The sequence below is a fragment of the Cutaneotrichosporon oleaginosum genome, assembly GCF_008065305.1.
Source record: "Cutaneotrichosporon oleaginosum strain ATCC 20508 chromosome Unknown ATCC20508_contig04, whole genome shotgun sequence".
Lineage (NCBI taxonomy): Eukaryota > Fungi > Basidiomycota > Tremellomycetes > Trichosporonales > Trichosporonaceae > Cutaneotrichosporon > Cutaneotrichosporon oleaginosum.
Genome location: NW_027072173.1, coordinates 493,339 through 515,018, shown reverse-complemented (window position 1 = coordinate 515,018; position 21,680 = coordinate 493,339). Strand labels below are relative to the sequence as shown.

The window sequence follows — 21,680 nt, the reverse complement described above, 5'->3', positions numbered from 1 at the left end:
GCCCGACCCAAGTCGTAAATAAGCACTCGGCAGGCACGGCATCTGCGGCATGTGCGCGCTCTGGGCCCTCATGCGATCATGCACCACGCGGGACCAAGCACATGATCGGCCTTCCACCCGATCGATCCATCAGCTGCATGATCAGCTGCCATTGGCCACATACATGCATGCAGCATGCAGACATCGGGACAGCGCGACAGCGGGAGCGAAAGTGCTGATCGAAGCGCGAAACGAGATCCGGAGATGTGATGAACGTGATCAGCCAGCAACTCCAGGCCTATACACCGAACTCTGACGCAAGACCTCGCTGGCTCGCTTACGTTCTGCTGTGTGACAGTCATGGATACTTCGACATCGTACCGCCCAATCCCTCACAGGATTCCAGGGGAAAGACGCATGTCCTAAGTTCAGCAGTGGAAGCGCCAAACGCTAGCCCGCGCCGCACTCGCCAAGACGTGCCACGGACCTGTAGATGCCGGCGCTTGGACATTTCGATGGCGGAAGATGTCAAAGTTGAGGACATAAGGCGGTGCGAGGAGTGCCGTTGGGGTCAGAGCAGGGCCTTAAAAGCCTCTTCCCGCGATCTCGCTATCTCGCGGGCTTGGGATGATGAGGTGCATGAGGTGGACGGGATTGCAGTGGATCGCGCAGCGGACATGTGTATGCCGTGCACATGCCGCGCACGTCCATATCTGAGGCTTGGCGTCATAGGGTCGAAGGCACGTGCAGCTGGGTAAACCAAGATGGATATCAAGTGACTAATGCCTCGCTTGCTTGTGCGGGATCGTTCAGGTTTCTTTCTGCTCGACATATGTGACGCGTCTCATATTAGATCCCTAGAAATCCGCGCACGCGATCAAGAGGTCTCGACCAGAATAGCGACTGCGACTTTCGGAGGCGAAAACGCGCAGGAGAGCAGGAGATGGAGCCGCCAAAGTATATCGGCACATGCCGAAGATCTGACTTCTTCGTGGCATGCCACTCCTGCAAGTACATATGCGTAAACGACCGTCCATGAAGCAGAATTTATGTAGAGCATTAGGGCGACTGCGAGGGTTTGATATTCAGATTGGAAGGAAGTAGTGCGTGTAGGTACTCGGTGGTCTCAGTGTCGACACGAGCACTGTGCAAGGGGGTCAGTGTATTCGCAAAAGGATACGGCGAACGGGGTTCGAACCCGTGTCACACCCTAACCGGTTTACTGGAGTCGTTAAACCAATGGGAAGGGTGAATCCTAAATCACTAGACGATCACCGTTTCCACGAAGACCACCTCCGATGCGCTATGTTTGTGGCCCTCTTGCTGGTTACCTGTGATCTGCCGTTTCTGTAACGCCTCTTGTTCCGTACGGCCCGCACTTTCAGCTCACCCGGAAAACCAGATAATGCAGAAAACAGCTGGGTTGGGTGGCGTTGTCCAATTCAAAGCAGCTGGCAGTTCATGACCGTCACTTCGCGATCGGTCGCTTCTAGCGTTAACCTGCAGTACAATGCGCTATTCACCGACCGACCGACGACCTATCGCACTGCAACACCAACTCCTTTAGCATTCACTGGCGCGACTGAGTTCCGGGACCCTCCTGGTCCTGGGTGAGCGTGCGGATCGCAGTGGGGAAATCAAGTGGAATGCGGAGCACCGGCATCCCCGTAACTGCAATTTAAGCGGGGTGGGCTTGGAAGACATGGAAAGGGATTCTGCGTTTTCTCTGACGCCTTCTCAGCGTTATTACCCTATACGCACATCTGACTGAATCGGTTGATTAGGTAGCGTCAGCGTCAACTCCCATCCTCTCCGGCTTCGTCGGGTGTTTTATTTTTAACTGGGACGGGTGGAGCCCTCTGGCCCCGATTGCGGAGGCACGCGAGGCGTCGCAAGGACTCTTGATGATGCCCACTGCCGCCGGCATGGAGTTAGGCATGTGCTTGCTGACGTCTGCCTTTGGTGACGCACAACAGCTTTGCCAATGCATGGCGCCCGGCCAGCTCATACACGGGGCATGGGGGACCCCGCTTGCACATGCTGGAGCTCCAGCATCACCCCCCTGCACCAGAGAGGGGTGGCCCAATCGGCGCCGACATCGAGTCCGACCACATCGGTAGTAATGCAGCAGCCCGACCAGGTCGGACCTTGCGATCGGGTGGCCCCGCACGTCTCTCCTCGAACCCGGATGTCTGAGCGGGTTGACGCCGAAACACCACATCGCGGCGGCGGGGAAAGTGAACTCCGAGGCTGGCAGCCGCGGTTTTGTCGCCGAAAGTACCAGCACGCCGTGTCCGACGCCGCGAGGGAGGCAACCACGCCCTTTTGATAGCGAAGACACTCAGGGCGTGTCTATCGTCAGCCATCCAGGGTCAGTACCGTATCGAGGATCGGCCAGCGCCGCCAGGATAAGGTCTATGTTAGTGGCGCTAGGAGGCACGCCGAGAGTCTGGGACAGCAGCCATGGGCTGACGAAGATCGCAATGAGGCAGAGGAGGAGAGACCTCACATCATACGAGAAACAGCCTTTGCATCCGTCTATTACTCAATATCCTCTTCTTTCCAGGAAAAACTCCCATGAGCAGTTGGTCCCCATGCTGCTCGTATCGCATTGAGCGCATAGCCGACCATCCGCTTTGCGCACTTCTCAACATACGGGGCAGGCAATCACAGGTTGAAGGCTCAGAGGGACCGTGGCTGACATCAACCCCACCCCGCTGCTGTCGGGGTGATTGGATGACCCCACGCCTGTCTTTGCATTCCTTCATACCATACATCGCTATCAGCAGTCCGGCTCTATGATCTTTGCTTAGATGATGAGTGCCGGGATGTGGTCAGCTGCTTCAAGAGATGGCTGCGAAGGGACGTCCGGCCTCATCGGGGCTCAAGGTACGATCAGGGGTAGGGGTTGAGTTATATGGCCCAGGAACTGCGCCTTGCCCGCACGGCCAGAGGTCCTCTCATCACCTGAACCCGTGATCCGAGGTAAAACGCACTGCCTGCTTAGCTACTCTGCTGCCCATGCTGCTTACGGCTCGGGGCGCCGCAGAGCGACACGCCGAATGCCCGTCTTCTCCGCCCTGAACGGAGCGCTCTGCCTGATCTCAGAGGCGCTTAATCGGGGACCGTCACTGACACTGGGTGGGGGAGAGGAGCAAGAGTGGGTAATCAATTTCCAACAGGTCTGGACCCCGCGGCTGTGGGCGTTCCTCCACACTCCCACACTCAGCCAAGGCGGAGTGATGGGTGGGCTGCATGTACTCGGCTACTCCCGACACCTTGGCATCTAACTATCACCCAACGGCTCAAAGTACTTATCACCTGATGGCTCAAGCCCAGTCGACGGAACCCATGGCCTTTTGAGCTCGCTGAGCTTCCCACCCCCACTCTGAACACCTTCGATCCCACGACACCATGGCGGCTCCCAGCACAGTCCCCGGCGCGGCATACGAGGAGGACCAGAAAGTTGCGACCTCTGTCGACGTTCTTGATGTCGACGACTCGGCGCATGGCGACCTCGGTCACACGCCGCGGACCAAGCGCCCACTCGGCACGCGCATCAAGGACTTTGGCAAGTCGCTGGGCTCCAAAGACGCCTGGTTCGCCGACTACGACTACGGGGCGCTGTTTATTCCAAACATCCCTGGCGTTTTTAAGAAGCGCGAGCTTCCATTCTACGGGCCTAACGACAAGCTGCCATACCTTCTCATCATCATTTTGGGTCTGCAACAGTGAGTCACCTCCACCGGTTAAACTGTTGCTTACAACCAGTGCTCTCGCGATGGTTGGTGGGCTCGTCGTCCCACCTTTACTTCTAGGCGGTGTCACTGGCGCCAACCTCCCTACCGAGATCCAGCAGTACCTGATCTCGGCCTCCCTCATTTGGTGTTCGGTTGGAACTGTCATCCAAATTCAGCGCACTCGTCTTTTCGGCACTAGGTATTACATTGGCACCGGAATCGTCTCCGTCACCGGCACTTCATTTGCCTTTGCCAACGTTGCCCTCAAGTACCTCCAGCAGTCCTACGAGAATGGCACCTGCCAGACTCTGCCTGACGGCACCAAGCTGCCTTGTGAGGCCGAGTTTGGCGCTATCCTCGGCACGACGGTCGCCACCGGCGCGTTTGCTATCGCTCTCGCCTTCGTGCCTCCCCGCATCATTCGCAAACTTTTCCCACCCCTCATCTGTGGTCTCATGCTTACCCTCATTGGTGGCGTCCTCATCACTTCGGGTGTGCAGAACTGGGCTGGTGGCGCTGGCCCCTGCCGCAACAACCACGAGATTGACTGCATCGCTGGAGACCGCCGTCACAAGTGGGGCTCGGCACAGTTCCTCGGTCTCGGTCTCTCATGTTTCGTGGTCATCATCATCTGCGAGGTCTTCGGGTCCGCCTTCATGAAGTCCGCCGCCGTCTTCCTGGGTCTGCTTGTCGGTCTCGCCATCGCGGCCGGTACTGGGTACTTCAACAAGAAGGCTATGAGCGACGCCCCTGGAGCTACTTTCCTTTTTGTCCACCGCTTCCCCCTCGCGGTCCGTGCCCAGCTGGTCTTGCCGATGATTGCGGCTTGGTGCATCATCATTGTCGAGTGCATTGGCAACATCACCGCCTCGTGCGATGTCTCCGGTCTCGAGATCGAGGGCGAGCGGTTCATGTCGCGAATCCAGGGCGGTATCCTCTCTGACTCAATCACCGCTACCATCGCTGGTCTTATGACCGTCCCCGCCCTCACCACCTTCGCCCAGAACGCCGGCGTTATCGCCCTTACCCGCAATGCCTCGCGCTCATCCGGTTACGCCTGCGCCTTCTTCCTGCTGCTCATGGGTCTCATCGGCAAGTTCGGTGCCATCTTCGTCGCGGCGCCTCCCGCGGTCATTGGTGGCTTCACCACCTTCCTCTTTGGTGCTGTCACCACCTCGGGTCTTCGTGTTATGGCCTACGCCAAGTGGTCTCGCCGCGATCGTTTCGTCGTGTCCGTCTCGGCAGCCATGGGTTTCTCGTCCCTCTGCGTCCACGATTGGTTCTCCTACATCTTCACTTACGAGGGCGACAACACCGGTCTTAAAGGTTTTATCCAGGCCATCACTCTCATCGTCCAGGAGCCCTACCTGATCGCGGCCGTCCTCGGAGTATTCCTCAACCTCGTGCTCCCAAGCGAAGACGACGAGGAGGTGGACAACACGCACTAAAGGTTGCGAGAGGGAGAAGGGACTTCAGAAGTGACGACAAGCGTTTAGGTTGACACAGCGCATAAGCGACACTTGTGGCTGGCCGGCTGGGTTTGCAAGGTCGATTTTTAGGTCGACGAGGGCACGAAGGTCGGGGTCGGTCGGACAGGTAGACGCGCGGGCGGCTTCGCCATAGTGCAGCGAGCTGCACCGACGAAAACTACTGCGCACCAGTATGGGCTGCGCCATGCATCAGCTGTTTCCATGATTCACTTCAGTGGGGCGAAGGGGCAACGGGCCAAGGGCGGTGGCGAGAAGCTGTGACGAGTGACCAGGCCCCGCGGATGAGCGGTGAGTGCGGTACTTCTGGGTACATTGAACCAGCGACAGCATGATGGTCACGCATGCACATAAACACGCGGCAAGACAGGACCTTGCCTGATCGCGCGTGCAAAGATGGTGAAGGCGGGCACAGGAGCAGAGGAGAAAGGAGTGTGGGGAGGAGAGTGCAATGAAGTGACAACGTGGTGTCTGGAGTTGCGAGATGATGAGTGGAGGTCGAGTGATAGCGAGGGCGCACTGTCCTTCCTTGCACCTGCCCACAACTCGCCACCTCATCAAACATCTAATTCACTCATTCTCCCGCTTCCCATTGCCATCAGCTATCGTCGTCCACATTGCTTCCACCATTCCATCGCATCTCTCGACGCGTTCACCAACCCGCCTGGCCATCCACTCCTCTGGTAGTTTGCAATCTCACGTTCTCCGCTATTCAGGCTCTACAAGCTATCAGGTCGTATTGAGCGCCTGTCATCTTACGCACCTCCAGTCACGGTAATCGCTCTCCTTGTTGGCAGCAAGCATTCGAAGCCGCGATCTGTCCTCTGACCTGCAACTGGTCCGTCCTCAAGCGCTCCGCAAGCACACCCCTTAGCCGCAGCCTAAGGCCCCGAGGTTAACCCGAACGCGGCAAGCCTGCTGCTCGCTTCGACGTCCGACCTGATCGGACTTCTCACGCGCCACCGCTCAAGCTGGTCACCCGCTCCGACGCTCATTACATAGCCGGACACATCAAGCTATATCCGTACTTCCGATTCACTCATCACCATGCCTATCCGCGTGGATACGCGCGACAACCTCCGTCCCAAGCGGCCAGCTGCGAACAAGCTCCCCCTCCGTAGGCATGAGGTGACGCCCGAAGATAGAGCGAGCAACGTTGAGGCATCATCTTCAGAGGAGAGCGAGGAGGACATTGACAACGTGCTCGCCCGCCTCGGAAAGAAGTGCGAGATTGCAGACCCGATGGAGCGTTTTGTCAAGTGGTATAATGGTGGGCTGTTGTAAGTAGAGGCCTGACAACAGACGTCAACTACCACCTCAACGCAGGTAGCTTGGACAACATCAGCAGCCTGGACGGTGCTGAATCGCAGGAGGTGAGCAAGCATTGTAGCTCGCATCTGATGCACCAGACCCCGGTCACAGGCGCCTCAGTGGGCGCGCTTGGATCAACGCAAAGGGCGAAGCGTAGGCCAGATGAGGCCTTGGTGGAGCTTTCCGCAAACACGAAGCGGACTCGACCCACCCATGTTGCAGTTGGAAGCCAGGTCATTGCCCGACATCTCTCTGGGGTTGCGAGTACACCAGCTGACCCCAAAAGGCCCACGATCGTAGAAGGGCCACATGCTAGGGGCAAGCGAACCGCACCTCGGCTACCTCCAGCAAAGACCACTACGTCTCCCACTTCTGCCGCTGCTAGACCCACCCTACATGTGAAAACAGCTAGCCCTGCCACCAAACGTCTTGCAGCTGTCAAGCAGGCCGCGTCACGTCCGCCGCCCACCACTGCAAAGTCCACCGAGACAGAGGCGCACCCCAAGAAGAAACCCACCGCCGGCAAGCGCAAGGTGCCTCCGGCTCTAAAACCTGCACCTGCGCGTACTCGTATCTTCTATGCTCGCCGAGCTAAGGAAACTTCCGAGTCTGCGCTAGCACCAGGCCGCCTTCCCTCCTGACTGTCAAACGACCTCGTCCGTCCTCAACATTCGGGCATTGACTCAGCTTGCCATAACCTCGTCGACGACAGGTCACTTCTAGAACCACCTTAAAGCAAGATTGTGTAGAGATATGTTGTACAAATACAAGAACATATATGTTCATGTTGCCGCCTAATACAGGGCAAGCGACGATGGTACGCGCCCAGCGCTTAAATCGTCCACACTGGCCCCCCAACAAATGCCAATGCAGCCTCCTGGCCGCCCTCTACATCCTCAAACATCATGTGGCCATTACGGCGATGATCTGCGTGCGTGCCCCGCCTGGCTTGCCATCCTCGCCTTTGGCCTTCTGACTACGGCAGGTGAGACTGTACGTGCCGGGCTTCAGGTCTTGCTTCACGAGTTGGCGCGCACCAACGGAGACAAATCCCCACAGTCCGGTGAGGAGTGCGGCATCCTTCTCGTCGTCGTTAACCCAGCACAGTAAATCTCCCATGTCGTGACCCCACGAGCGGAGGAAATACAGCGAGATAGTGCCGTCGACCACGGTGATGCCGGGGAACGTGATCTTGGATCCAGCCTTATCGGATCTGGAGTCAACGACGATCCGCCGAGTTGTGAGCCCACTCACTTCCAGAACCACTTGTCATTCCATTCGAATTGCTCGAACCCGTCGTTGAAGCTGGGCAAGAGCTGCGGAGTGCCATGCTTGGTGCCGTCGGCGACGCGCACGCGCACGCTTGAGCAGAACGGCTTGGCATCGGGGAGCGTTTCCTGGGCGTCAATCTTCTGGCGGATACGAAGCAGTGGAAGGCTCCAGGGGTCGTACGCCGAGGGTAGCTGGCTGCCGCGGAAACCCGACAACGGCTCAGAGACGGGTGCGCGGACCAGATCCTCTGCAAAGTCGCCGGCGCCCTGCACGCGGCACGCCTGGTGTAGAATGTAGCGGAACACTGAGTCAGCTTTCGCCTAAGACACGACACGCACTGATGTCGGCCAGGTACTGATGTCCCTTCTGGTTCTGGTGCGAGTAGTTGTCAGTCGGGGTGTAGTGGTCACCGAGCTCGTCGCGGTGCTGCAGCATGTAGCGATACAGGAATGTACGGCTGCTGACGCGTGGGATATCGTAATACTCGCTGACAGTAGCATGCGCGTCCGCGCCCGTCATGTAAAGCTGTGGCTTCTGCCATGCGGAGAGGAAGATAATTGCGGCGTCGGGATGCGTGTGACCCACGGAGCGGACGAGGTGCTCAGCATGCCAGATCGTGTCGAGTACGTGCTCAGCGGCCATTTCACTGGGGATTAGCGCGTTGGTGTCTTCGTGCCTTACATGATCGCGTCGTTGACGGCAAACTCGAAAAGGAAAAGGTCCGTCCCTTCGGCGGTATGGTGTGGGTAGCACGCGTCAAAGTAATCGCTGCCCGTGGCCCCGATAGCATTATTCTCAAGGTAGATGTCGGCGTTGGGGAACGCGCTGCGAAGCTGCTCGGCGAGGAGAAGGGGCCACGGCCGGTCACCCTCGGCCATGCTGTGCCCGAAAGTGATGCTGCCCCCGAGAACGGTGATGGAAACGCGCTGGCCAGCAAGGAGCTTCTGCACCACGCGGCGAACGCGCAATCCGCTTCCCTCGTACCCGACGCTCATGTCGAGCGCGGTACGCCCCCAACGTGCGTCGAGCTCCTCGAGCTGAGCAGAGAGGGACGCGTCGCAGCGCCCATGCGAGACGACGTACGCGCCGGCCTCCACCTCCAGTTGGTCGAGGCGTGCGAGTTTGGCCTTGGTCACCTCATCGATACTGGGGCGCACCGCAGCCGCGACATAGCGCGCCACGCCGGACACGCCGTCGGGGTGTTCCAGAGCGGAGAGGAGGAGCGCGATTATGACCGTCCAGCTTGCGACGAGTGCCGCATACAGGCCCAGCCGCGCGCGCCGGGAGGACGGCAGTTGCAGGGCCAGCTCGATAGTCATCGCAGCAAGTGAGAGTGAGAGGGGAGTCAGAGGAGGGAAGTGAAAGCAAGATGTGCATAGCTGACTACTTGCGCTCTCATCGAGTGTGAGCCAGGAGAAAGAGGGTGCGTTGTGGGGACTATCCAAAACGTATGTGCCTGCTGCGAGTCCTAAGGCCACCGCAGAGAAGGAGCTGAAGGCACATGGTGAGTAGTGGAGGGGTCATGAGGTAAGTTTAAGGGGGTTGTGAAGGATGCCGTAATGACGACCTTCAGTCTCACATGCTGAGGGGACGGCTGTCTCAGACTCTCATGTTTCACTTGGACGCCATATTTATGCTTCAGAGTTCTAAGGGGTATGAATTTGACAGGAATCATGTCACTGATGAGAGTCAAGAGGGGCTGAGTACGGTTATCGAAAAACCATCCTCGGTTGGGTGCTGCATCTCCCAATACCCCGCCACAATCCTTCTGTTGAGTCCTGAGCCGAGTATCGGTGAGTGCGACAGCGATATCTGGGACTTGTTGCCCAGAGGCATACCCAACAAGGCCCAAAGCCAGTGGCTACGCCTGCATCATCTCACCACACTCCTGGTGCTGGCAAGCCACATACCGGTCAAGAATTCTGTCAATGAACCGCCGTTCCGAGCGTACCGACTAATGAACTCGCTCGCTGTTCATGCGTATTTCCACCCCACATCACCACAAGGCCAGCACCGTCCCCATTCCGAACCCAGACGGATCTGCTAGGTTACACTTTCTGCCCTGATGACCTTGACCCAGTTCTCAGGCTCCCGGCCATGTACGATCTACGAGCGGCACGCAATCGGGCTGCGGTTGGAGTTGGGAGATGTACTGCAGTTTGCTCTCTCTACCACCTCAGCCGGGTGATGCCAACTGGGTGATGTCAACTGGGTGATGTCAACTGGGTGATGTTGGGAGAGTAAGCAGGCACCATGGGTCTGCCCAATCGATTCTGGTGCCCTCGGCAAAGGATCAAATGCATCAAACAAGGCGCGACCTGAGGGGCGATGATTTCAGACAGCTCACTTACTGTACATTGATCTGTATTGCAGCAGTTCACCTGTCTCGGCGACTTATCCGTCATGCTTTTAGTGGCTCGTTGTCCCCTGATCCGATCTCGTAGCATTGTCCACCCCATACCACTCTGCCTGATCGAGATCTTACCTCACCCAAGCAGGAAAACCCCTTTGATCGAGCGTGTCGGCTCAACCTCTGAAGTCAGCTACACGTTGCTTATCAGCAGCCACCTTCGATCAGCTCCTCTCGACCGCCATTGTCCAGAATCTAACCAACAGCCCAAGCGTTCTTTTTCGGGTTTTGGGTCGCCAGTTGGCGCCCGTAGCGGCTTTCTATCGGGATCTCTGAAGCAGATGCCAGGGTTCTGGTATCAGAGCCGGCTGTGTCGCTCGGGGCACCTTGACACGAGCCGGCGGTGCGAGCGGGGCAACGCATCCACGTTTCCCCGCCTCGCGCTCGAATGGCAAGTTTAACCCCCTACCTTCTCTTCACAAAGCGTTTGCACCCTGTCGAGACAAAAACAATCGTGCGGAGGAACGGGTTTGTAGGGCGCATACGTGGTCCTGGCTTCAGTGCGAAAACCTGGTGAGCCTTAGCGCGAGAACATGATCGCACAGGTCTCGCTCGCGTATTGAGGTCGGGAGCTCGCCGGTTGAAAAGCTGAAGAGAGAACTCTCGGGAACGTTGGAAGGAAGAGCAGAAAGCCGAAGCTGATGCAAAGCACTCAGAAAACACCCTGACCGACCCTTGGGAGGTGATGCACGGTCAACTGCATCGCGTGCCCGTTCCCGGCCTGTGACGCAGCCTCTTCTGGCGACTATGCTCCACCGCATTTCAAGTTTTCTACACCACAGACCCTCCATTCGGCGCCTCTAGTTTCCTTCTATGTAGCCTGGCAGTCAGCTCGCGCCGAGGGATGCTTTTGCGACCATGCTTCTTCGGCTTTGCAAGGGAGTAAGAGGCGTTGTCTACCGCTGCGGCACTTTTAAGCGGAACAATCTCTGCCCCACAGTCAGGCTGCTGTTGGTTCCAGTTGCGGTTGGTCCGGCAAGCAAGCCACGATGCGATCGCCCCGAATCTGGTGGCGGTGGGCGGACTGTCGTCTTTGCTGCGTGACGGTAAATGTTGCACCCTTTGATGGCGGCGACGAGATGGTAGCCGCAGTTCCTTGCTGATATAAGTCTTGCATTGCCATGGTTGTCGCCTTTATCGTCATTTGGATGCTCTGCTCCTCTTCAGTCAGCGGCCTACATTCAAAATCACTCCAAGTTGAAGATGTGCGAGCACCACCAATCCTCCGGCACCCCGGGCCGCGACGGTCCGCCCATTGAAGGTCAGTGCAACCTCGATGTCGCTAACCTCAGCTTCGTGCCAGTGCAGCTTCTGCTCCTGGCGTGCCTTAAGCATCCGGCGGTCCCCGCTCTCCCTTGCTCGTACCGCCCACCCGGACCCCCTCACCATCTTCCGGCTGTATCTACCCACAAGCCAGACGTGCGCCCACAAAACAGCGGCCGATCACTCGTTCGCCATCACCCGAGGCTCCAGCGAGAAGGGCACGCGGCGCTCCCTCCTCGCTCACCCCTTCGGCCTACCTCGCGCACGAAGTGAGGGCGCCTCATTGCGTCAATACTGGGAGAACTGGGAGCGCAAGACTAATCCCAACTGGGGTGCGACCGACAAGCAGCTGATCGCCTCGGCCGCGCTCGATGCTTTGATGCACACTCCGTTCAAAACGTCGTGCAACCCAACTCTGCGGTCTACACCGGCACCCCCAGTGCTTACCTACACAAAGCCCCCACAATCTCCAGGCTCTCTTCCCTTTATCGTCGAACGCCAGTCAGTGAAGATCGCCTCATCTCCCGTCGGGCAGGAGCAGTTCCAGCGGGCGTCTACCGACGGTTTTAGCACGAGCGCTTCCCCTTAAAAGGAACGCATCCCTAGCTAACTTGCATACGCATGCCATCCATGAGTCATGCACTGGAGTCGATCGAAGTGGTGCTGTTTAGGCCCAGGTGAACGAAATCAGCGTAGCACGAAGACCACGTCTGTACAGCCTGGCGTTTGTACCCTACCCTAAGTAAGCATAATAGACCGCAAATACCCTATGTCAGAGATTTTCCTCGCCACATAATGGCTCTATGCCCTGCCGCCATCAGTGGCAACTTGGCGGAGTGGTTAACGCGATTGACTCGAACCTCCTAGCACAAACATAGGGTGTCTATCAATTTCCTTCGGGAGCGCATGTTCGAATCATGCAGTTGTCGTTTTCTTTTAGCTTGCTCTTCTGCTGCAATCCGGCACAGTTCGACGAAGCTCAGTGGAGAACGGGAGAGGATGATATGAACTGGATCCGTGGCAGATGGAGTGCGGAAGCATTTTACCCCTTCGCCGACGATCCTGTTCCATCTTGACATTCCCAGTTTCGCATCCCCACACACACCACACCAGACAAAAAACACGCACATCACACACATCACCCACACCTAGCACACACCTCCGCCAATTGCGTCCCTTCGGAGGCCTAACTTGTGAACCATGTGCCTCTGTGAAGGCGACGTCAACTTCCTAGCCGCGGTCGAAAATACACCGTATGGAGAGGTCTCGCCCCTATGGAGAATCGCCCACACAAGGTGAGAACAACATGCAAGGGAAACAGATGCATGGTGAATTTACAGAACCTTCTGCTTGTCTTTGAGCGTGCTCGTATGGAAGACAAGAGGGTGCTTGAAGACAGCGGATCGATTTTCCTGATGCGAGCCATCATATACCGGCCAGTGGCACCCCTCCAGCTTCCAGTTCTCGGGTTTCGAGTTTGGGGGAAAGACGGGAGTTTTTACGATGCTTTAACAGCTTAGAAACAAGCAGAATCAGCTCACAGCGCGCGAAATGCCCCTGTTCCCAACTAGCGCTCGCCGGGGTCGCATAGTGGTTATTGCGGTTGGCTACTATCAAGTGGACTAACTACCGAAAGGTTCCAGTGTTCGAATCACTGTCCCGGCTGGCTAGCGCCTCCTTTTGGTCTCTGACGTTATCTGTGTGTTTTTGTGGGTAGAGAGCAGCGATGGCAAGATCGACAGCGACGAAGGGCGTTGTGGTAGCGGAGAAACAACTTTGTGGGGTCTCCACAAACCCTGACTTACGTCCACCTTCAGCGTTCGACCCGTCATAGATCCATGATGGCGAGATCCGCTTGGCTTAGGCGAGACGCTCTACTCGACAGCGGTGGAACACTTTCTGGCTTGAGGTGGGGCCTGTAAGAAAACGCATGTCCATGAGTGAAAGGGCAAACGTACCTGAGACAACTTTATTTGCGGCTCACCGGGTCACCGGTCGTGTCGCCTCAGTGGTAGGCAGCCATTTGAACGCGGAAGACCGAAAGGACACATTATCAATGACCATGGTATCGTCCTACCAAGCTTCGAGAGGCTGCCATGGGCGAATAAGCTCGACCGAAGTCAGTCAGGTGTTGGCTCAAGCAGAAGCGGCCCAACCACCGGGACTGTCTGTTCAGCACAACGATTTGGCTTCTTAAAAAGCTACACTGACGGGGATTCGAACCCCGGTCAAGTGCTATTCCTTTGGAAGGCACTTATGCTAACCACTACACTATCAGTGTGGCTGCGGTTGAGGCTGAAAGGGCGTCACGTGACTCGATGCCTGCACTGCGTGCAGCTTACCCACCCGACAAAGAGCAGCGAGAATCTCCCGGCAACTGGGTAACGTAGAACCATTGCATTTATGATCACAGCTATGAATTGAGATTCTGAAACGCCTTGCTTCGCCAGTTTTTACGAGAACGGGCATAGTCCATATAATATTCAGGATGGGCGGGGAAGGCGATACACGCCTCACTGACATGACCCAGGTGGAAGCGACGGTGAATCACGCTGATTTTAACTCGTGGAATGGCGAGGTGAGTCAGTTGGCGAGGGTCAGTCTCTCTGGGCATCGGTATCAGACGACATCCGGTCGGGAGATTCCGCGCGCGGGCCAAGAGGAGGTCCCTCGATGAAGATACTACCCGGCGTAGAGGGTGGCGTAGGATGGGTGGAAAGAGGGGGCCGCCACCGCGGGTTATAGGAGGGGGGGACCTCGAGGGGCGTAGCAGTGTGGGGCTGGACGGGGCCTGCGTCCAAGCTCTGGAAAGTAGGAGCGTCGTTTTCGATCCGCCCGCTGCCCGCAATTAAGGAACCTTCCATGCCGAAGCCACTGAAATAAGCGGTGCAGTAGGGGTGCACATACATTTGAACCCAAAAGCCTGAGTCAATGGAGTAGCGGCCGTAACTCGATTGGCGTTGTGCCTGCTCGCGGAGCTTCAGAGGGACGACGGAGTTGTCTGCCGATGAGCCGGACATGTGGTGGCTCTCCATGGATGCGTGCTTGTTCCGGACTTGCCCCATCAAGGGCCCCTGTGAGGTCCGTGATGACCGGGACTGGAAGTACGAGGTTCTGCCACTGTCTGATGCAATGGCCATAGTCAGCCGAGACCCATACTGACTTACGTGGGGAGACATATGGCGTTGAGACAGCTACGGGAGATTCATCAATCTCAAAGTTGTCCTCGGGGCTGATAGTTCGGCGGCGTCGACGGCGGCCGCACATGTACCACCAAGCGGTAGCGCCGACGACAACACATAGTATCACACTCCCCTGCTGTGAGCAAGCGGTGAGTATATCCACTGACCAGTGTTCCCCCCACAATCGCAGCGATGGGTGGCTCCTTCGCTGGAGACGGTCTACAGTCAGCGAGCTTCCATGCCAACGCACCCTGCATGCTGATTCCATAGCTCCAACGAGCTCAGCTCAAGCCAATTCATCATCTTGTTCAGCCCCTCATAACCTGTGTCGAAACCATCGTTGAGGAGATTGGTGACCGATAGCGTGTAGCGCACTGCCGGATCGAGCGTGGTCGCGAGAAGCGATACGTTGCGAACTTCCCACGGTGAATAAGCCCTCAAAGTGGTCAACCGTTCGTATAGCATTGGCGGTGCAGGACTAATTTCGTAGCGGAAGAAGCTCGCGAACGTCCCGCGGCTGCCCTTGAGGTCCATCCAGTAGTTGCCAGTGCCGAGATCAATCAGGACAGAATCATTAAGTTTGTCGGTGCCCAAAACGCGGCGGTCGGCATTGACTGTCCAGCCCGCTCCAGTCCAGTTTCCGAAGTCATCGTTGCGAACCAGTTCACCTAAATCAGTTGTCTTGACGGGCGAAACAATGACAGCGTTTCGCCTTGTAACCTCCATCGTTGACTGAGTTGCACTGCCATCAGAGAAAGCTGAAGGTTGCCCTTACCCGAACTCGGCGTCAATCACTGCGTGCGTGAAGGAAACAGTGCCGCCAGTGACACGCAGTCCCACCGAGTAGAAACCTGCGGGAAGGTCTTTGATGATTCCAATCGACACCGGCTGAGCCGAATCCATTGCACGGGACAAGGACATGCCGCTGAATATGATGTCCTGAGGCCCCGAGTATGTCGCGCCGCTGACGAAGATACTGGTGGATCCTGGGCCGCCGCTAACCTTCGTTCCGGAACCGACATAGCCCCAGAATCCGAAGAACTCGATGCCAGTGCCATAGAAGTCGAATTGAACGTAAGGCGGATCGAGAGTTTTGTTGTAGACGGCAAAATGGTATCCTTGCCCCTCGCCATGGGCTCCAAAGAGCTTGGTGGACCAAGGGCTTCCCGTGAAGCTTGCATTCCAAGCTCCAGTGTTCGCCAGCGAGCCATTAACTTGGGGCCTGTACAAGGCGTTAAGGCTGTAGCTGTCGAGGACGACAGAGGTGGCGGCGCCGTGGATGGGGACAGCCAACATCAGAGCGAGCATCAGAGCTCGCAAGGCGCCCAGCATGGTAATAGTGGCGAACGGGTCCATGAGGAACAAGTGAAAGAAGGGATGTCCAAAGTGAAGGGGAGGTCGAAGGCTGCGTGGAAGGATGGGCGATGGAACGAGTGAATTGTCAGAAGATGCAGGATAGGCATCCCTCCTCAAGGTCCCAGAGGTACGGCGGTACGGCGGATGGGAACATGGGAATCTTTCTCAACATCTCGCTCCCTGTCCGTCAGCCGTCAGCGGCTGGAGGCCGAGTTGCTGGGGCACACGGATTTCAGATGGTCACACCCCAGGGGAGGGAGCCACCAGGGGAGGGCGTTGACTCCTTGGCTTCTCGAAGGGCAGTCAAGCGAGAATCTGCAATCCGCGTGCAAGCGTCGAGCTATGCGCTGAAGGCGCGCCATCCGGCGATCGCGATGGTGTGCGTTGTGAGTGAGGAGTAGGGTGTCAGGCCTGGCGCGCTTGGCCGATGAGCGGGGGAGCAGATCAGTGGAAGGGGTGGGCTAGTCGTCTGCTTTACTGAGCGAGTTGGCTCGCAGCAGAACAGCATAGCAAGGTGGTAAGGTTGATTGAGGGCAGTAAAACCAGCTCCTCACGCACACTGCTTCGCACACCCGAAGCACACAACCCATGTCCCATGGCCATACACGCCTTCTTGTACTTCGCCGTCGTGAATGGTGGGGTCACGAGAGACCACGACATCGCCTCCCAAACTCACCTGACACTCCATGCAGAGGGGATTCGCCTTGTCCGCCTTGTCAATGGGCTCCAGAGCTGTGCGGCGGTCACCCGATCTGCAACGGCTGGCCGGAAGATCCGCGTCATCGCTCAGCCTTCCTGGCTAACATGAAAGCACCGCAGAAATGCAGAGGCCAGTTGAAGGTTGAGTGGCCGGCTTGGCCGGGCGCGGAAAGGTAACATGTTGTCGTGAGAGGGGGTGGTTTGTCGTGAGATCGCGCGAGAGGGGGGTGGTTGGCGTATGAGTCCACGGCGGAGGAGTGCGGAAGCATTACGAAATCACGGTCAAGCCGCGACGACGCGCCTGGACCCAGACTTCCGCTCATGGCGCTCATGCGTGCGTCACATCGTACCAAGTGCTATCGGTGATGTCGAAGGCTTGACATAGTCAAGAGCGAGGTGCAGGCCATATGTCTATCGGCTGCCGCCACTGCACTGCACTGCATGGATGAAAGAAAGGGGCTGGGAGAGATACCCACTGTTCTCAGTCTTCCGCTGTCACATTTATGAGCCTCCTGCAGGACACCGCTGGGCCTCTGGGGCATGCGAGAGTTCAATCGGTTTGGAGCGCCGTAGGCAGACTCTCTAGCTTCTCTCCACAGCTCTAGAGCTACTGTGAGGCTTGGCGCTGTGTCGTTGCGGAGCAAGGCTCGAGGGAGTACCATCACACGTCCTCGTGGTGTAGTGGTTATCATACTCTCTTAGGGTCCAGCTATGGGAGTGGCCCCGCGTTCGAATCGCGGCGAGGACCAGCTGTCTTCACTGACAGATACGTGCCCTTTTGCGACGGAGGAGAAGGCCTGCGGTCGACTTTGCACTTCACATGATCGGGTACACGAAAGGTTGCCAGCCCGCCCATAGCAATGCAGGTCATGTCCTGCTGGCTTACTCGTGCTATACACACACAAGGGAGTTGGAGGTGTGCAAGGTGGAGTAGAGAGCTGGCATGACAGGAAGAAGGACGGTATCCGAGCCGCGGGGGAGAATGTCATCACGGAAAGCAGTCGCGTTTGTGGAGGTACAACGCCTCCACAGATATCCTCTCTACCCTTCCAAGGACTCATCCACAGTTTGAATGACTATAGACCATCTCCGCAGCGTCGGGCTCGTTAGACAGTCCTCATCCGCACAACATCTTCAGCGGTGCAATGAGACACCTCCAGTACCCCGGAAGTCGCTGGCATGGAGGATTCTGCGTTTGCGGAAGTGACTTGACAATTGCTCAGCATGCTCTCCGTTGATCCGAAGCCTGCAAAACGGCCCGCAAGGGTCTCCCTCGCATTTCTCCTCCCTGCATTGCAAAGAGGCAAAATCAGCGCCCTGCCGGGATCGAACCGACGATCTTGGCCAGAATCGGTACGTGGTGATAAGACCACAAGACCGGAAGACCACGCCTTACCTCTTGGCCAAAGGCGCTACAGGAAGTGCTTTCCGTCGACGGTATTAGGAGTCTCTGACCTAGCTATCCAAAGTCCAAGTCAGTAGGCAGACCAACGGAACAGTATATCGGCACAGGGCTTCACGACGCAGCCGGGCGAGGGTTGACTTCTGGGGCCGGTGCGAGCGGTAGACAGATATATTTGATACATCAATTGGAGCGCCCCTAAACCAGCGTTATGTAGCGTATACAGAGCGTATGTGCGGGCAGTGCAACTGGTGTCGCGGGCCGCAAGTGACGTCGCGATGACATGGCTCCCCTGTCGCACGGCCTCGCTCGAGCTGGTGAATGCTCCTCGCATCGCCACACTACCTTCCTGCTGAAGTGCGTCACGAATCGCGTTGTCAAGAGGGACTCGGGGCACCAGAGGTCCGTGTCCGCAGCTGCTACGCCGCCTTGGCTGCCGCGAGGCGCACGGCCAGCTCACTCGGCCCCTCGAAGCGTCGCCGACCGTCGACCACCCAAGTCAGACCACAGGCAAGCCACACGACGCCGGTGACGACCACGACCCAGTTCATGCTGTCCCCGCCTTTCACAGGGATCTTGGGCGGGAACATGAATGTGACGGTAGTGACGACGAGGAATATGAGCGCCACGCAGTTAACGGGGCGTCGCCAGCGTCCCATGCTCCAGCACCGCTCAGTGTCGCCAAGAGCTGCACCGCCGCGAACGAACAATAGCGCGATGGGTACAGTGTAGGAAACTTGCAGCAACACGACCGTGGCGCAGAGGACGGCATTGAGGGCGATGCTGGAACCGAGGTTAATCGCCGCGATTGATAAGACCGCGCCGGTCGCGGTGAGGATGGCGGCCACCGGGACCTTTAGGAGTGAGTGGGTGCTGGCGAGGGGCGGGGAGAGTGCTCCGCGCGATGCGTAGGAGGAGGCGGGAAGAGACTGTGATCAGGCCCTGTGAGGCAAACAGCATCGCGCCGAGATTGAAGATCATGAGGACGGTTGACTGGTATGAGCGGGATCTTCGTAAGGAATTAGCGCACGCCAGACTCACTCCAGCTCTTGAATTCGTCGCCTGAAAATACACTTGCAGCAGCGGTCCGCTCGGAGACTCCATGACCAAGCGCAAGTCCTTCAGGCAGAAGAGCAAAGCAACGAGGTAGACCCAGCTTGTGATCGCGCCAAGTCCGACGGCAATCACAATTGTCTTGGGCGCGTTAATGCTAGGCCGCGGCATGTGGTCGACCATGAACGCGACGCTGTCGAAAGCGGTGAGCCCAAAGGTGGACTGCAATAGGCCGAGGATAAACGCCATCCCGTCCGGCCACTGGTGTCAGTCCTCGAAACGTGAAGCAGATTGCACTCACGCCAGTCTCATTCGTCCACCGTGCAAATACATCTTGCGCTGGTTGGTACTCTCCGCTGCACGCCAGGACGGTAACAACGACAACAACGATTCCGAGCATCGACCACACCCCGGACACGCGGTTGATGAGCGGCAGCAAGCGCGCGCCAAAAACATTGAGCACGGCGGCATGCAAAACGAAGGCAAGCGTGATAAGGAAAACATGCCATGCCCGTGGGGGCGTGCCGTTCCATAGCGCGACAATGCCGAGGATGAAGCGTGCGCCCACCGTAGCTGCTGTTGCGCCGAGGGCGACCCAGCCGGCAGTGACGTTCCATGCCGTCACGAAGGAGAGTGGACGGCGGAGGGCGGGCGGAGCGAGGATATCTCTAGTCAGAACCTGCGGTGGATGCGCGCAGACATCAGGATCAGGAGGCCAGCGAATCTATTGTACAAGGGCCATGATGAAACTCACATGCCCAGTCGTATTGCCCGCCACTAGTCGGGAAGACATGACAGATCTCCGCGAGGCTCAGCGCCATGGCCATCGTCCCAAAAGTCGAGACAACGAGGCCCCATACCATCGACACGGAGCCGCCGGAGGGTAGGACGAGCGGGAGCGACGCGGCCACGGCTACAGTAAGCAACGAAAGGCGGTGGACCCACCGCACCACGAGTTGAGAGTCGTGAAGGCCAGCCCGAGGCAGCTGAAAAATGAGAAGCTGCGCTCAGAGGAGTGCGCCGGCACCTCTTGGGCCTCGTGCTCCTCGCGTATGGACATGGCAGATGGGGCAGGCTCAGCGAAGCATGCTGGATGAAGATATGTTGACGGTAGGTCGTCACGCACGACGATTGAGACAGCTCCACCGGATCCAGATGCAGGGTCGCTTACACACGCCTATCTCGCATACCTCGGCAACACCCTGCCGATAAACCGACTCTCGCTTTACCTCGTCCGCCCCCGACACTGACATGTACATCACAACACTAACGCGGCACCCAGTAGTTTCTCTGCTTTCCCCTTCTCTCCTCAGCCATTCCTCTCCCCTGCAGCCGCGCCTCCTCCCTTCTCGGATGGGCGCCGCTGGGGGCCAGTACCAGCGACTGCAACTCAGCCCTGAGTGGTCGTGCGGCATCACCATCACCCTTGAGCTGGGTTCCGCGTTGATTTGGCGCCAGCAGTCTCAGCGTGGTACTTCCGGCAAGTTGTGCGTCGCCACTCCTCGTCGGGGTGCCGCTGGGAGTTGGCACCGAGGGTCTCGTCAAGGGGTTGCCGGCGACTTGGGCCGTCGCAGAGCTCTGCGTTCGCCAGGTACGTCGCAAGACCTCGGCCATCGCCTGAAATGTCCCATCCCCGCTGCCTATCCGTATGCTAGCCTTGAGATGCTCTGCGAGTGTGGCGTCGTTCCTAATTGCCGCCATTGCAGTCTCACGCGCGGCATCACGTGACGCGATCTCCGCCTCCAGCTTAATGATGTGTTGCGCGTCGCGCTCAATTTCCGTCTGCGCCTCCCCCAAGTCTATTTTGAGGGCAGCAAGCTCCGTCTCGAGTAGCTGAATCGTCTTTTCGCGTCGGCTGAGCCGCTGTTCCAGGTGCGCGATCTGTTGCGCGTGGTTGTCTATGGGTCGCCTCTTCTCCTTAGCCGACGTCGCATGCTTGGGAGTGTGGTTGGTGGAGCGGCCCGACACAGCCGGTTGCAGCGTCTCCATTGACGTGCCTTCTGTCCTGCCACCGCTCTCCGGAGTATTTCTTAGACTCTGGATCTCGTCTTGTCGCGCGTGAGAGTCATTTGCTGGTCGCAGGACGCTCGCGATGGTTTGCCGGGACTTCAACGTTTTCTCCCTCTCGTAGACATCGTCCTTGACAGTCCGGAAAGCGGCCGGGAGGCTCCCGATTTTGTCGTCGTTGATGCTTTTGAGGGTGACATTGGGCTGATCTGCGGGGCCGACATTTTCTCGTTGAACAGGCAGCGATGGAACAGTAACTTGGCGAACTGAGTCAGAGCAATGCGAGAGCGTGACGAGCTGCTGATTTAGCAAGCAGCCCTCGATCCACTGCCTAGCAATAGCAGCTAGCTGGCCACCCCCCTGCTCATGGGTTCCCAGCGCCCCTTTAGCCCCAACAGCCGTGACGTTGCGTTGATCGACTAGCACCACCTCCCGCTCCCCCCCATGGCTGATCTCCGCGATGAACCGCTCAGGGGCAGGGCGTTGTCGCTTCTGATAGGCGATGACTAGAAGAAGAAC

The 21,680-nt window shown here is 57.8% G+C and overlaps 7 protein-coding genes across 7 annotated transcripts; 3 read left to right on the top strand and 4 right to left on the bottom strand.

Moving 5' to 3' along the window:
* Nucleotides 1-3,393: 3,393 nt before the first annotated feature.
* COLE_04658 (uncharacterized protein) lies at nt 3,394-5,167 on the top strand (the record flags this gene model as incomplete). The annotated part of the gene is made up of 2 exons (XM_018420714.2): nt 3,394-3,710; nt 3,751-5,167. The coding sequence occupies 2 exons, from the start codon at nt 3,394-3,396 to the stop codon at nt 5,165-5,167; spliced, it is 1,734 nt and encodes a 577-aa protein (XP_018281239.1).
* A 1,086-nt stretch (nt 5,168-6,253) lies between these two features.
* COLE_04657 (uncharacterized protein) lies at nt 6,254-7,158 on the top strand (the record flags this gene model as incomplete). The annotated part of the gene is made up of 4 exons (XM_018425183.1): nt 6,254-6,476; nt 6,509-6,579; nt 6,616-6,670; nt 6,866-7,158. The coding sequence occupies 4 exons, from the start codon at nt 6,254-6,256 to the stop codon at nt 7,156-7,158; spliced, it is 642 nt and encodes a 213-aa protein (XP_018281238.1).
* Nucleotides 7,159-7,420: 262 nt separating this feature from the next.
* On the bottom strand, nt 7,421-9,108 carry COLE_04656 (uncharacterized protein; the record flags this gene model as incomplete). The annotated part of the gene is made up of 4 exons (XM_018424759.1): nt 7,421-7,730; nt 7,772-8,093; nt 8,128-8,435; nt 8,471-9,108. The coding sequence occupies 4 exons, from the start codon at nt 9,106-9,108 to the stop codon at nt 7,421-7,423; spliced, it is 1,578 nt and encodes a 525-aa protein (XP_018281237.1).
* Nucleotides 9,109-11,402: 2,294 nt separating this feature from the next.
* Nucleotides 11,403-12,051, top strand: COLE_04655 (uncharacterized protein; the record flags this gene model as incomplete). Its single annotated transcript, XM_018424758.1, has 2 exons — nt 11,403-11,460; nt 11,492-12,051. 2 exons carry the CDS (start codon nt 11,403-11,405, stop codon nt 12,049-12,051), a joined length of 618 nt encoding a protein of 205 aa, XP_018281236.1.
* A 633-nt stretch (nt 12,052-12,684) lies between these two features.
* Nucleotides 12,685-12,891, bottom strand: COLE_04654 (uncharacterized protein; the record flags this gene model as incomplete). The annotated part of the gene is made up of 1 exon (XM_018419912.2): nt 12,685-12,891. The coding sequence occupies one exon, from the start codon at nt 12,889-12,891 to the stop codon at nt 12,685-12,687; it is 207 nt and encodes a 68-aa protein (XP_018281235.1).
* A 1,499-nt stretch (nt 12,892-14,390) lies between these two features.
* Nucleotides 14,391-16,000, bottom strand: COLE_04653 (uncharacterized protein; the record flags this gene model as incomplete). Its single annotated transcript, XM_018419911.2, has 4 exons — nt 14,391-14,777; nt 14,812-14,863; nt 14,895-15,386; nt 15,420-16,000. 4 exons carry the CDS (start codon nt 15,998-16,000, stop codon nt 14,391-14,393), a joined length of 1,512 nt encoding a protein of 503 aa, XP_018281234.1.
* A 2,896-nt stretch (nt 16,001-18,896) lies between these two features.
* On the bottom strand, nt 18,897-20,214 carry COLE_04652 (uncharacterized protein; the record flags this gene model as incomplete). The annotated part of the gene is made up of 5 exons (XM_065626364.1): nt 18,897-19,094; nt 19,143-19,415; nt 19,456-19,820; nt 19,909-20,067; nt 20,100-20,214. The coding sequence occupies 5 exons, from the start codon at nt 20,212-20,214 to the stop codon at nt 18,897-18,899; spliced, it is 1,110 nt and encodes a 369-aa protein (XP_065482305.1).
* Nucleotides 20,215-21,680: the final 1,466 nt, after the last annotated feature.